The sequence below is a fragment of the Phalaenopsis equestris genome, unplaced genomic scaffold (assembly GCF_001263595.1).
Source record: "Phalaenopsis equestris unplaced genomic scaffold, ASM126359v1 Scaffold000002, whole genome shotgun sequence".
Classification (NCBI taxonomy): Eukaryota; Viridiplantae; Streptophyta; class Magnoliopsida; order Asparagales; family Orchidaceae; genus Phalaenopsis; species Phalaenopsis equestris.
In genome coordinates, this window is record NW_018164444.1 from 73515302 (window position 1) to 73531755 (window position 16454).

At 32.7% G+C, this 16454-nt stretch overlaps 1 protein-coding gene across 2 annotated transcripts in view; it reads left to right on the forward strand.

Annotated features, from left to right (window-relative positions):
• The first annotated feature begins 2784 nt into the window (after positions 1-2784).
• The window catches only part of LOC110027630 (probable protein phosphatase 2C 12), a 29219-nt gene continuing 15549 nt past the window's right edge, over positions 2785-16454 (forward strand). For both annotated transcript variants that reach the window (XM_020729141.1, XM_020729147.1), the window contains exons 1-5: positions 2785-3193; positions 7572-7743; positions 8205-8358; positions 8438-8501; positions 13908-14015. In XM_020729141.1, the coding sequence (XP_020584800.1) occupies positions 2951-3193; positions 7572-7743; positions 8205-8358; positions 8438-8501; positions 13908-14015 (741 nt within the window). In that variant the 5' untranslated portion in view covers positions 2785-2950. The remainder of the gene's footprint in view (positions 3194-7571; positions 7744-8204; positions 8359-8437; positions 8502-13907; positions 14016-16454) is intronic.

Consider the following 16454-nt stretch of genomic DNA (forward strand, 5'->3'; position numbering starts at 1 on the left):
CCTTGAATTAACTCCATAAGTTCTTTGAGTGTCAGCCAAACCCAGGTATGCACGTGTGATTAAAAAGAAAAATTATTTAGCATTTTGATGAATTTGACAAAAAAATACATTGGTTAGAAACACCTTCTCATTGTCAAGTTGAAAGCTAACTAGGATATCCGGCCTAACTCCCTTGACTGCACATTTTTTTGATTGCATAGTTATCAAAGTGTTTTTATAAATCTTCAAGGAAGGCTCAAGCTGAATGATACAGATTGTGTCTAGTCTCCCAGCTTTTTCCATGATCAGTTCTCTTCGATGGATGGCAATCAACTTGTTTTATTCTGAATGATATGAAAGAGTTGTATTCTTATATCAATATGTGATTATTTGCTAGTTCCAACAACTTGTGCAGCGTCTTCGGTCACTATAGGCCCAAAACATACCATAGTCATTCCTTCAACCCTTAAGTTAGGGTGGCATGAGCTATTGTGGTCTCCTGCTCCCATACTTCTAACATCTCCTTCTAGAAGAGTACGATGACAAGTGAAGGCTCTCATTCTGTACTTGTCAAATCTGCAAGAGGCTATGTGAGCTTTTCTAAGGCTATTGGGCACTGATAAATTATGCCACAATTATTCTCTTAAAATAAATGAAAGATGCAATCACTCATGGTGGAAATGAATTGAACTTTCTGAGGGTTGATCCCCTCAATATGCTAAAGAAGAGAAAATATAGTGATCCTTAGTAGACACACAGTTGAATCGAACAATCCTACATTTGGTCGGATCGTTTCTACCTTTATAGAACTCATATGCTAGTATTTTGAACATCTATGGGGCTTGAACATTGAGGTTTACTGAGAGAATACATTCTTTTGCTGTCGAGGTTCTTCAATACACATGATCTGATGTTGGTAGATCGGTGTCGACCTAACACTATCAAATTACTGGGTGTTTCCTTCTCTTTTCAGGGCTAAGGGAGATCTTTGACCGTTGGGCATAGTCCTTCCCCTCAGGGATGCTACTTTCTTCCCCAATCCAGTGCCTCTTACATGACATCCAACATTTGATCTTTTAACTCCTAGATTTGTTGGTTCACTAACTCTCCTGTGCACTCCATATTATCGGTGCCTCTGTTATGAATTTCTTCTCCATATGTTGCTCCTCTTCATGTCTATGACCTGATTCAAGTTGACCACATATTTTAGAATATTGAATCATGATTTGTCGGTGAATCACAACCCAAGGAATAGAGAGTAGGAAAGGAGAGAGGTGCAAGCAATATTGAATTGTAATATATCTTGTCTATCCTCCCTTATTTATAAAATGTTATCACTATTTATAGAGAAGAGGTTACAATGTAGTGATGTTACATTTTTATCTCTGTTTTAACTGAGACTGTACATGATATTTTATGTACTTAAATTTTATGAGCATATCGCTTGGTTGCTCTCTAGCTCGGCCGACTGGGCTAGTATGACTTCGACTCTATGAGGCCAATCTGGCCGGCTAGGTTGAGTCAATGTTGTCAGTTTACTGAGCTTGATTAACTTCAGGTTGGTAGGATTGATTTGGTCGGATATGCTTTGCCGATCGATTGATCTCTTATAGTTGTTGACTTTTGATCCATGGGTGGGAGATGATCTCTACAACACATCTATTCCACTTAGCAGTGCAAATTAAACTTTCTTTTTTATTTTGTTTTGAACACAACTACAAGTGGTTTTGTTGTCTTTTGTTTTGAGTACATGTACATGAGAGAGCCACTCTTCTTTTGCTTTATCATTTGCATTTTTGTTGTACTCTTTTACTTCTGATTAATGCAAACTGCACACCTTTCAACGATGAGGAGCTTCTCCGTTCACGGACGAGATGCTTCTGTCGGCAAAATGAGACTAGATTATTGGGCAGAGGGTGAATGTCCATAATCAGATAGATAGATCCTTCCATGACGAGAGGAGTTCGTGGGATGTTTACAAGACTCTATTGTACTACCAATATTTGGTCCCTGATGAGGAGCAGTGAAGGCGTTCATAGGACGGTTGAGGAACTGAATTCATTCTTTAGGTCAAATCTACTCAAAGGTAGGTTGATGCTTTTGCTACGTTTTTTTGTAATGGTAAGCTCATATACTCATCTATCTCGCTTTAGTTCGATGGATTCAACTCATGAAGTCGTTTTTTTTCTCATTTTCTTGATCGACCGCCTTCAACCTTAGCTCAGACGTAGTTGTTTGATTATATAAGTGGTCCTCCTAGTCTTCTATTAGTAGACCATCCTTTGGCATTCTTCCTCTATTTTAGACCCTTTGATCTCCTCGAGATCTAAAGTGACACATTTTTAATGTACAACTGTTATTTATAAATTAATTACTTGGTTTTCTTTTTTTTAATTACCCAATTTTTATATTCATGACAATCAAATCTTTTTTTATATGTGATAATCAATCATTCTTCTTCTATTTTAGACCCTTTGATCTCCTCGAGATCTACAGTGACACATTCTTAATGTACAACTGTTATTTATAAACTAATTACTTGGTCTTCTTTTTTTTAATTACCTAATTTTTATATTGATGACAATCAAATCTTTTTTTATATGTGATAATCAATTTTTTTTTGGGGAAAAAATTTGACGGCCACATGTGAATATATTGGTTGGGTAACTTTATTAGAATTAAAAATATGAATTAAAATTTTATAATAAATTTTATTTTTTATTGAGAATTTAAAAAAAATATATAAAATGATAACTCTTTTATAAATAGCAAATAAATAACTTGCGATCATCGCAACTGCACGCCGGCATTGAATTCGACTCGGCGGGAAAGTTGAAGAATTCCTCATGATTTCCATCCCTAAGGCAAAATGACTTCGGTTCCGATCTTCCTAAAGATCAATATTGTTCACTTGTCTTCTGCAATCGATCGATCTGGCCGTTGGAGAAGATAAAGGGGTCAGGTTTCGGCGATGTCGTCATTGGTTGGAGCCGGTGCTGGCCACGCCTACAGCACGGCCAGCGCTGAAGGTGATTGGATGATGCCGCCTCTCTCAGTGCTCCTCAAGCGGGAGCTGACGAGCGAGCAGATCGAGAAGCCCGACATCCTTTATGGTCTGGCCAGTCGGAGCAAGAAGGGCGAGGACTTGACTTTTCTCAAGACCGAGTGCCAGCGCGTGCCTGGGAATGGCGCCACCACCTTCTCCGTCTTCGCGGTACTCGTCTGCCATTCCTCTCCCAAACCCCACATTCTGTGTGCGCGCGCACGCACGCTCGCGCGTGCGTGCGGTTTTTTTTATTATTAATAATTACCATTTGGAGACTAATTAGAACAGATGAGCTGAAGTTTTAACTTAAAACTGGTTCATCTCCTACGAGGATGGAAAGGTAAAGATATGTTGCTGTAATAATCATTGATGATTAATTTCATAGATTCATTTGGAAAGTTATGGAGTAGGCACTTGGTTTTGGCGTTTGAGTGCCATACTGGTTGATCTGGGTTGCCGGGTTTTCTTCTTCACGTGTCTTTATCCGTTTGGTGTTTGAAAAAAAGGGTTCTTTTTTTGTATCATTACTAGTGAGGGTACAAACTTATTAATAATCCCTGGAGTTATCATGCTCTATTTGGGAATTTTCTTTCAGTGGCTGCTTTTAATGATAGTCAATATTATGTTGATAAACTTAACATACCCATGATTTTACAGTATAACTCATGATTTTATTCACGATGTTCTTCTAAAAGGATTATGCCTTTAAAACTCTCATTTATTAATTCATCAAAACACCATTTCTATCTCTTCTTGATTTGTAATTCTATTATCTTCACCTTTAATTCGTCAAATTTGATTAAGGTCTTTAGATGCCAAGTCTTTTATCTTAGTTTCTTTTTTTTTTTATAAATATACATTTCTTCTTTCATAGTAACTAGCGTACTATGCAAATATCAGAATCTGTTGCTTTTTTCTGTTTGCTTCTATCTTAATGTGACTCCTGGATTCTTTATAATTATTGCAAGTCTCAGTTGTATTTATTATTCTTCATTCATTGAAAACAAATCTGTTGTCTTTTATAACCATATTGTTTCTCCTCACTCTACCATAAGACTCCTTTTATGTGATGTTTTTCTTTTTGACTCGCTTAAAACTCCTATCCCTTATCAAGTTTTTTTCAGCTATTAGAGCTCAAATTGCATCTTTACAATCGTTTCAATAATTTCTCATTGTTCCCTTTTTCTAATTTGGTAGCTCTGTTTTGGAAAGTAACAAGGTATTCTTCTACTTATGTTATTATTATTATGAGATCGAATCAAACATAAATTATTCTTGCCTCTTGCAGATGTCCAATTACATACCCAACAATAACCTTTTCCTTAGGTATGCTACAAGTACTTATTTTCCCATTTAATTCACCATCAATAATTATCCTTTTTTCCTTAAGTAGATCTCTTTCAAAATTAATTTTTAAAATTAGCTTTAAGTTTAAATTAATGAGTTAGCTTAATTTAAATTAACAACATTTATAATATCATTCACAATAGTTAGCTTAATTTTGATCACCTTATCAATAACCTTTTGCTTTCATCTTTATCCCCTAATTTCCTTGTGACTTTCTTATTTCGGAGCACATTATGTGAGGGATTGCCGCTTTGGCTTGCTTATGATGTGATTTATTGCCGTTTGGCCTCAGCTCATCCCATAATTGGTTGAATCTCATACTTTCCAGAAGATCATCCATTGTACGATTCCCACGTAAGATTGCTAAAATGTGCAAGTCTCAATGGAACTTCATCAATTGCTCCAAATGATGCCTCATATTTTGGTCTAACCTCTTATGTTGCATAAGAACATTTTCTCCCTTTTCAATGTAAGTTTCACTTCATTTCTGCCCCATTTTCTCTTTGAGGCTTGCCATTCTCAAAATTTATTTAGAGCCACTTTTTATTAGGACTCTACCCTAGCAATAAATTAATGCTCTTTTCGGATCACCCACATTAGATTCAGGATATTGCATCATTATCAGGTTTCGCTTTGTTCATTTCTGAACTACTCATTATATTGGAGGAGCTTTAGCTTTGATACTAATTTTTATGACACAGTTCACTCCATGCAAAGGCATCACAAGCACACTTATCTGCAGAGTCTCAAATGCAACTCCATCATTACTCTAAAAGACGTCACATATTTGGTTTATACTCTCGTATTCTCAAATTATACCATCCTAAAAGCCTACCAGAAGTTTCTCCTTGACTGGGCCTCTGCCCTAGTGTTCACCCTTTGATCCTCTTCTATTTAGGATGTTAGAGTCATGTGAATTGCATGCTCTTCGAAGCAATGATGAGGCATGTACTTTGCTTGTTTGACTATGTTGTACAATGTAAGTCCACTTCTTTGCAGAGCGATGTGTAATTTTATGGGTTCGCTTCGCACTGTACTTATGCACATTCTCTTTTGTGCTTGTAACAATTCTGTTTATAACCATCTTTAATGCGTTCGGATTATTTTCAAAAGTTAGCGGTTATCTTTAATGCGTTCGGATTATTTTCAAAAGTTAGCAAGGTTCTTGCAAACGGGTGGCATTTTTTTTTTCTTCCACCATGTGTCCACTAATATTTCAGCATTCCCATAAGAAGTCCTTACATTCTATCTTGCAAATCAAATCTTAGTTTTACATTCAGTCAACCTTTCTCTAATTTTCACTATAATCAGATAAAGTTTTGACATACTACTTGTGAGCGAGCATTTTAAAACCAGATAACACAAGCTGAGTACATTTCTTTATTATTTCATAAACTCAGATACTGCTTTATGGTGAGCCTCTTCTATTTTCTCAAGGAATGGATGAAAGCAGGCAGTGGCAACATGAGAAACTGTCCACGGACACCATATTCCTGTCATTTTTCATCTTTTCATGGGTCATACACATATATGTAGATTAGCAGACGGTTCATCCATTTTATTTTTATTTTTTTTCATTTCCTCTTTGCAAAATATGCAGGTTTTAAAATGAATGAAAAAAAACTTCCCTGTTAATTGGCATCTTGATAAGCTGCTTTCTTCTCAAGCTTTTGCAATTAATCGTGTAATGTTAGCCATATCACATTGATCCACTTGTTATACTGCTTTAAGTAGGTTTAGATTGGAATCACCGTTTTATCTGCCTATGTTTTACACTCTCATGTAGCTCAATGTGTCCGGTATCTTGTTGCTCTTCATATAGGCAACTCTTAGGACTTGGTTGGCTAAGCCTATACCTTTTTTAAAAAGTCTTTATAGCATCAGCTTTATCGGAGAATATGGTTGTATACATTCAGGTTGGGTGTTTTGTTTCCATCCATAATGTTTTGTGTTTACAACCTAGCACATTTGGGTGTATGCATGTGTTTAAAAATTATGGTTGTTTTCAATTTGCTAATATGTCATGATTTTAGAGATTTTCATTGCATGTGAAGTCACCAATAAAGAACTCATTAAACCACATTGATGATGACATGTAAGATAGAATGATTCTAGTTATAGCCATGAACTAGTGATTCGCTTAGAGCTTCTTTGGGTTCAATTTTGTTTTTAATTTTTGTTTATGTTTTTCTCTTAGTTTTTAAAAACATTTTTGTTTGATAAGGACATGTTTTTTAACAACTTTTATTTCTGTTTTTATTTTCATTTTTACTTTTGTGTTTGAAAACATGTTTGGTTAGTATAATTTATACATGTTTTTGTTATTTTATATTTTAAAACAAAACACCTTGTTTTTAAAAATACTCAAAACACTTAAAATATATTCTGAGTGATTTTAAAAACAACAACCACAACTAAACGTATTTTAATATAAAACAATCATAAACAAAATAAAACAAAAACAAAAAATAGAAGTAATCTCAAACAGGGCTTAAGTTCTTAATTTTTTTTTAATTTTTTGTTTCGAAAAACAAATAAGCATGTTCTCGAAAACACTCATAATAACTTTTAGGTGTTTTGAGTATTTTCAAAAACAATAATATCTTAATGAAACATATTAAACATATTTAGTTTCATATAAAAAAAAAAACAAAAGAAAAAAAAATAAAAAATAGAAAATAAAAAATAAAAGTGCAAAATAAAAAAAAATAAAAAATAGAAAATAAAAAACAAAAGTGATCCCAAATGGCCGTTTAGCCACTGAACAATCAATAAAACAAAATAATAAAACATTGATTGATTACTTGGGAGCATTTTCACATTTGGATTTTGTTTTTTATTTATTATTTCTATTTTGTTTTGTTTCTATTTGATTTAAATTAAAACATGTTTGATTGAATTAGTTATTTTAAGAAACACTCAAAATATCTTTTAGGTATTTTGAATATTTAAGAATGCTCCCAAGAGACTTATAAAATTATACCAACCAAATATGTTTTCAAAAAAAAAAAAAAAAACATAAATAAAAGTGATGACAAACGACCCTAATCATCTTGTTTTCTTATTGCAAAGTGAGATATGTGTAAGCTATTACTCCACATCCTGTACCATTCTCAGAGCACATGCTTTCTAACCTCCTATTTTCTCATTCATTATTCCGCTGTCAAAATTGAAAATCATTAGCATTTTCCTTCTGCAGCTATTTGATGGTCACAATGGATCAGCTGCTGCAATATATGCTAAGGAGAACCTCTTAAACAACATTTTATGTGCCATTCCTTCAGGTCTTACTAAAGATGAGTGGTTAGCTGCTCTACCACGAGCTTTAGTTGCAGGTTTTGTTAAAACAGATAAAGATTTTCAAGATAAAGGTATGGCTATTAACTGTTTATTGAAAATTAGAACCTTTTTTTGAGCATCTTTTAGTACGAAAATGTTTTAAAATTTTCATTCAACTTTTTTGTCTTCTTGTTGATCAGTTCTTTGACTCTCGGGCATGTGCATGTTTCAATTATGCTGATAGATAATCTAAGCCATATATAAATGTCACATTTCAACGTTTTACGTCTATGTGTCAAGAATGTCAATATGGTGTTCCTTCTAGTTGCATTTGTTCATTTGGTCCTAATAAGGCATTGTTCTATGAATGCAAATTATGGCTAATGTCTTGTTGACAAAGGAAGATTCCTAATTTTATACTTCTCTTTCTTAATGTTGAAGTCCAAACTGAAATGCATGAATGCCCTATTTTTTTTGTTTTGTATTATTAAAAATTCATTGATTACATCAAAATGCTATTTCTAACATTATATTCTATAATTTTCTTAAACAGTAGAACCTTCAGGAACGACAGCTACATTTGTGATTATAGATGGCTGGGCTGTAACAGTAGCAGCAGTAGGTGATTCACGCTGTATTCTTGAATCTGCTGATGGTTCACTTTACCTTTTGTCAGCAGATCACAGGCTGGATGTAAATAAAGAGGAGTGAGTTCATTTTACTTCTATTTTATTTATTTGATTTGGTAAGAAGTTACACTAATGTGTATGATGTATGTTCTTATAGGGTCGAACGTGTTACTGCATGTGGGGGTGAGGTTGGAAGACTGTATCTTGCCTGTGGGGCAGAGGTACGCTTCTATTCATTTGACAGTAAATCTTTGTCCTCAATTCAAGTAAGACTTATTTTTGCATTTTTGGTAGTTTATATTTTCATTCGATAATAATTTTTCAATGAAATTATGCTAAATTTTTTTCATTCTGTTTTGGGATTGTGTTAAATGATTGTGATAATTGTGCATTACAATCATGTGTGCTGGGGAGGCTGAAGGCACTGTTAGTGTCAAATTAATTCTTAAATTAAGGGGCTATTTGGCATCATTTTTTATTTTTATTTTTAATTTTTATTTTATTTTATTATGTTCTTACTAAAAATAAAATATGTTTGGTTTGTTATAACTCATTTAGTTGTTTTTAAAAATATTGAAAATAATGTTTAACTGATTTTAAAAACAAATTAATTTTTTTAAAACTAAAAATAAAAATATACAAAAACTGTATTAAACTAAAATGTTTTAAAATTGAAGCAACAACAACAACAATAACAACAATAAGCCTTTATCCCACTAAATGGGGTCGGCTACATGAATCCTTTCTCCATTGTGTCCTATAGAGTGTCATATTTTCTTTTAATTATAATAAATTACGATCATTTTTAATACAATATGCCCAATTCTTTCAGGTCTACCTCTGCCTTTCTTAACATAAGTTAAATCTAAAACATCTACTCTCCTAACCGGACCACCGGATGGTCGACGTTTAATAGACCAAACCATCTATGACAGCTCTCTCTAATTTTGTTCGCCACTAGAGCTACACCAACCCTATCACAGATATATTCATTTCGCATTTTTTATCGTAGTGTAAACCACTCAACTACCTAAGCATTCTCATCTCGACAACACTTAACTTAGTTTTATGCTTCTCTTTTAAAGACCAACATTCTGCGCCATCTACCATCTTATAAAATTTTCCTTTCAGTCTAAGAGGTACTTTTCTATCACACAATAGACCCTAAGCATTCCTAAGCATTCCTAAGCATTCCTCCACTTTAACCAACCAACTTGAATTCTACTAATAACATCCCAATATATATCACCATGACTTTGAACAATAGACCTAAGATATCTAAAGCGTTCACACCTTTTAATAATTTGATCACCTATAGTTACAACTCTATCACTCGAGCTACTACTATTAAAATTACATTCCATGCATTCAATTTTAGTTCTACTCAAACGAAAACCTTTGGAATTCAAAGTAGACCTCCATCATTAAAGTTTAGCTCTTTCTGTAGTCTTATCCACAAGAAGGATATCATCAACGAAAAGCATACATTGAGGTACATCCTTCTATAAATGTCCAGTAAGAGCATCCATAATTAAAGCAAAAGATATGAGCTTAAAGCCGATCCCTGATGTAATCCAACTGAATTAGAAAAATATTTGAACAGTCCTCCTTCTGTTCGAACACAAGTAACGACTCTAGTATACATATCTTTAATGACTTGAATAAGAGTTATATCAACACCTTTCTTTCTAGAACTCTCCAAAGGATATCTCTTGGAACCTTATTGTAAGATTTTTCCAATCAATAAAAATCATATGTAGATCATCCTTATTCTCTTTCTACTTCTCCATCAAACCTCAATAAATGTATAACTTCCATAGTAGACTTGTCCGAAATAAATCCAAACTGATCATGAGAAATCTTTGTAATACATCTTAACCTATTTTCAGTTACCCTCTCCCATAGTGTTAAAGTATGAAACATCAACTTAATTCTTCTATAATTTGTACAATCATGTGCATCCTCTTCATTCCTAAAAATTGGGACCAAAATACTCTTCCTCCACTCCTTAGGCATCTTTTTAGTTTTTAAAATAATATTAAAGAGTTAGTAAGCCAAGCTGCTTCCAAATCTCCTAAATATTTGTACACTTGAATTGGGATATCATTAGGTCATACAGACTTTCCACTCTTTATTTTCTTTAAAATCTCCTCAACTTCTTTTTTGTTAATGTGACCGTAAAAATGAAATATTTTATTATTATTAACAATCTTAAGATCACTAAGGTTGATCATATTTTTATAAACTTCATTGAAAAGTTTATCAAAATAACTCACCCACCTATGTTAAATATTTTTTTCTAAGAAAAATACTTTTTGATTTTCATCTTTAATATACTTTACCTGAGTTAAATTTTTACTTTTCTTTTCTCTTTGTTTGGCTAATTTATACATATATTTTTCACTAGTTTTAGTATATTTTTTCACTAGTTTTAGTATCTATCTATTATAAAAATCACTAAAAATAAAATTTTTAGTGTTAAAGATTGTTTTTCTAGACTCCCTATGGGTCATTTTATATTTTTCTTACTTCTCTAAGTTTTTATATTTAAACCAATTTTTGCAACATAACTTCTTATATTTTATCTTTCCATGCATATTATTATTCCACTACCAACTATTTTTATTTATATAAATTTTTTATTTTGATTCTTCAAGTATATCTTTTGCCATTTGTTTAATAGTGTTTGTTACTTTAGCTCCTAAAGATTGTTTTTCTAGACTCCCTATGGGTCATTTTATATTTTTCTTACTTCTCTAAGTTTTTATATTTAAACCAATTTTTGCAACATAACTTCTTATATTTTATCTTTCCATGCATATTATTATTCCACTACCAACTATTTTTATTTATATAAATTTTTTATTTTGATTCTTCAAGTATATCTTTTGCCATTTGTTTAATAGTGTTTGTTACTTTAGCTCCCATAAAATTTACTTCATGAATATCCCAAATTTTGAAATCTTGAAGTTTACTCATAAAAATAATTTTTTTTGTGTCTTTTTGGTGCCCCTATCTAATTTTATGATTACGAATCCTAATATTCTTTATATTACAACTTCCATCTTAAAATTCAAAACTAATAATCGATGTTGAGACTTAAATTTTCACTTGGTATGACTTTGCAATCTCAACATTCTTGACGATCTGTTCTTCTCATTAGAACAATTTGTGCTTTATTAGATCTATTATTCTAAGTAATAATATGCTCCTCTCTTTTTTTGAATAGTTACCAATAACAAAATCATACACTAAAGCAAAATCTAATATGACTCTACCTTCTTCATTAATCACTTTAAAATCGTAGCCACCATGAATATTTCTAAAACTTTTACAAGTCCACCTACATGTCCATTTAAATCTCCTCCAATAAAAATTCTTTCTTCAAGAGGTATAATTTGTATTAATTATTCTAGGTCATTCTAGAATTTTTCTTTAGAACTTATATCTAAACTTATTTGAGGAGCATAAATACTAATAATATTAAAAATTTTAGTATCAACAACAATCTTAAAGACTATAATTCTATCTCCAATTCTATTAATTTTTATAACATTTTCTTTCAAACTCTTATACTTTGAAACTCTTATCTATAATTACACCTACACCATTTCTAGTACGACTCTTACATAAATACCAAAATTTAAGATCAAGCTATCAATCTCCTTAGCCTTTTCATTAATTTATTTAGTTTCTTGAATACATAAGATATTTATCTTTCTATGAATCATAATATCAACTAATTCAATTAATTTATCTGTGAGAGTATCTTTATTCAAAGATCCTATGATAATATTAGTTTTATGGAGTAACTTCTTTACCCATATTGATCCGTAATGTGGGAACCCTTTGCTTATTTAACACTACACCCAGACGCCAGTGTAGCGGTGCTCGCACACTTTTCACTTTCGTAATGTGGGAACCCCTTGCTTATTTAACACTACACCCGGACGCCAGTGTAGCGGTGCTCGCACACTTTTCACTTTATTCAGGCCATACAACATGTATCTTCCATGGAACACTCTAGCATTTACACAATGATCAAAGGATTTATGTCATGATTTTTCGACAAATTTTATGCTGGCTGTCGGCTACTTAACTCAATCTTTCGCTTTTCACATCCTTGGCTTGGGACCCGACAATAGCAGTGTTAAAATAGAGACAAAAAACACAAATAAAAAACAAAAAATAAAGGTGATCTCAAACACCCTAAGTTTTTTAAAGTGCCTGGTTGGTTGGCCAACTCTTGTAATACAGAGGGCTCTATGGATTGTCCTAGCTATGGTTGTTAGGTAGACTGAATTTTTTTTTCTATAAAGTAGGGGTTTTTTTCTTGACCATAGAGAAGAAGGTCATTAATTGCTTGAAGTACAAAACAAAACCAAAAGTCTCATTTCATATTATGAGGTTTTTTTTTTTGTAAATTGTTAAAAAGGAGATGCTGAAAAAGCTGGGAGTGGCCTATTTTTATACTTGTTAGATACTTGAATGTTAAATAAAAAAAATCACTTATTTGTGTCCTTTGTTTATGTGACAATGGATGCAGCTTCTTTTTTATGAACACAATTGAACAAATAAGATCTTAAACACATTTTCCTACTATAGAAACCGACTGAAAATCTTTGATGAGAGAGGTTGGAAAGGAAGTGAGAAGATAGGGTGGGAGGGAGACCAGATCAGCTAACCCCAAGTAGATAATTACTTTATATTTAGTTATTAGTTTTTTTGGCATTTTTCCTTCTCTGCTCATTTGTTTATCATGGTGGGAAAACAGATGGAGCTTTGTTAGTGCAACTAACCTGGATTTTCCTCTTTTTCTTTGAGGCAATAAGTTAAATTTTGTAGTTTGTTAACTCAAAAATTGAAATGAGGCGACCATTCTAACTGTTTTTAACAACTTTTTATGAACTTCCCAATTTCTGCCTCTTTCTGTGTGATGGTTTTGTTGGGAAATTGGTGAAGCCTTTTCCAAACTTCTAGAACAAAAGGTACAAAAAAAGAAAAAAACAAGATTGATTCTCCAAATTTTGTATGTGTTCACCAAATTGATGGCTACATTATAGCGCTGCTTGCTGTATATTTCACTATAATTAATATTGGAGAATTACAGTCTTATAGCCATAATTTTTTTTTTTGACAGACATACAAGACATGATCCCCTCTTTATGAAGAAAAATTTAGGGAAGCTGAAGTATAATAAAATTCTAAAAGCCTTTAATGAAATAATTGCAAATATTGAAACCACAAAGGTCCGACAAAATTTGCATATTGGATTTTATTCCGAGGGAAAAATGATGCTCCACAATTTAACAAACTTTGCTAACCAGTGTTAATTATGAGTTCATGATAATTGGGTTGAAGGAAGCTGATTTTTGTGACCATTTAGGTTAAACATGGTGACTTTTATTTTTCTAAATACCTGTACTTCCTACTTCCTCTTTGATTTTGTTTTGACTACAGGGGCGGCTGCAGGGACTGGAAATTTTGGGATTTATATGCATAGCTTATAAGCCATTTTTTTCATCATTTTCCTTAAATAGTTGGATCTAGTTCATGGTAGCTTCAAAAATTGCTTTATTACTGACAGTAAAATTTACTGATATTGATTTAATGAAATGTTATTCCAGATTGGACCTCTCAGGTGTTGGCCAGGTGGCTTGTGTCTCTCAAGGTCAATTGGTGACGTGGATGTTGGTGAATTTATTGTTCCTATTCCTCATGTGAAGCAAGTGATGGTAAGCGACTAAGCGAAGTAGATGGAAACAAGGTTTTAAAGTAAAGTTCCCATTCCTATAGTTTAAACAGTTTGTCAGTTTCGGGATTGAATTTTGGATATTTTTCATCAATAGATATTTCAAAATGCATATTTAAGATATAAAATAAAGAGGATTATGAAATTTTATGAGGCCTTAATAATAGAATTCAAATAAAATTTTGGCAACTGAAAAGAGTTTTTGTTAAATTCAGTGTATGATGTATCAGTTTTCGATAAAACTCTTAGAGTTTTTTCTGAAATTTTTGTGAAAACTCTTTGATTTTTTGCCTAAATTATGAGTGAAACTTTTGCTTTATTTTGTCCATTGCTTACAGATGAATATTATATATATATATATAAGAAATGAAATTGTCTTCTACCTGATGGTGACTGATTATTTTCCTACCAGTTTTTTCGCATCTGGTGCTTTATATAATTATATATTTTTTAAGCTCTTGGTCACATAATGGCTTTCATTCTACAATATAAAAATTACGTGCCAATTGAGGTTTATTAATTTTTATTATGATCTAACCATTCATCATATGGAGAATACAAGGACAATTAAATGAAATATAGAAGGCTTTCTATATGTATGGTTTTTTCAACGAGATATATACACACACACACATATATATGTATATATATATATATATATATATATATATATATATATATATGAACTTGAGCCTCATAACCAAATCATATAACGGGAAAACACATTGACTTGAGAGATTTGAAATAAAACAGTTGAGCAAAAGCGCACAATACAAGATATTAAAAAAGATACGAGATTTAACGTGAAAAAACCTGAGAATAGGGAAAAAAACTATTGAGTTGCACCATACAAAATATTTTTATGAAAGAGGAGAAATATATAGATTACACTACACTCAGAGTTTCTCTATACAAGCCTGAGACTCACGAAGTCTCTTCCCTCTCGGTCGCAAAAGAGCAAACTGTATAAATCCAATAAAAGACTTGTTGGACCACTTGCTCTGTGTGGCTCTTGTTTCACGTATCACCGAGAGATACATTCCTTTTAAAGAAGTCACAGACTTAAATCCAAATACAAAGAGAAATCACTCTTGGCACTGGAGCGCCACTTTTAGGTGCTGCCTTTCTACGCGCTTTGGAGTTGTTCTTTTGGACGCTAGATCACCCATTTTGAGCGTCGAGTTTTTGGTCTCTATGTTTGCTTCTAGGTGCTGGAATTCCGAATGCTTTGTTCTGTAGAGTTATGAGCAATAAGGTGGGCGCTTGGGCGCCATTTCCAGCATCGGACTTCTAAATGGAATTTGGCCCCGTAGGCGTCCCAAAATTGGGGCGCCTAATCTGGCAGAGGAATTCCATTGAAATTTATCTCATTATCACTCCAAATTTCTTCAAGTACATTGAAAGGTACTAAAGGATCATTTTTTATCAGATAAACTACAATGTTTACTGTTTTTGCCCATAACTACATTGACAAGCTTGCATGGAACCACATACTCCTGGCAGGCAGTGGAATGGTTCCATTCATGCCCTTAACCACACAATTCTGTTGTGTTGTTATTGAAATAGTGAATTCATGCATTATCCCTTCTAAAGTATGATAACTCTCAAACCTCTGATCACAATACTTACCGCAATTATCTGATTTGAGACATTTCAACTTCAATACTGTCTCATTTTCTGCTATGAGCCTTTCACTTCTTAAACACCCCAAATATATCAGAATTATGCTTTAAGAAGTAAACCTATACTTTTCTAGTGTGATCATCTATAAAAATGACAAAATAATGAGAACCTCAAATGAATTGATCTGGAGTAGGATGCCATACACCAGTATGCACTAACTTCAACTTCTTGGGCTTCACCAGTGATCCACTTTTGAGGGAAAAAAAAATTATTTTGCTTGACATATATACAGTCTTCACAAAAATCTAGATCTATATATTTTAAATTTTAAAGCTTGTTCTTAGAAAGTAGGGACTTCATATATTTTTCACTTATATGATCATGTCTATGGTGCCAAAGACCTGCATCAACCTTTGTATTAGTCACATTAATGGAATATGCCATTTCATTGATCAGGTAAATATTGCCTTTAATTTTGCCCCGAACCATCATTATTGCCCTCATTGTCACCTACCACGAATCATCTAAGAATGTAGTGACATACCCTGACCTTCAAGCTATCACACCCCAACTAGCCTCTCTTAGAGGTGGATGATTCGACCAGACTAAATTTTCACCAGCACTCGTTCTGAGTTGTAGAATCGGGACCCAGTAGGTGATGAATCATTCTAATTAAATCTCCAGAAATGTACTTGAGATATTCATTTTATAAATAATTCACATTCACATATAATCAAAAGCATGAAAAATCATCACTGAAACATATATATATATATATATATATATAGTGGATGTTGGT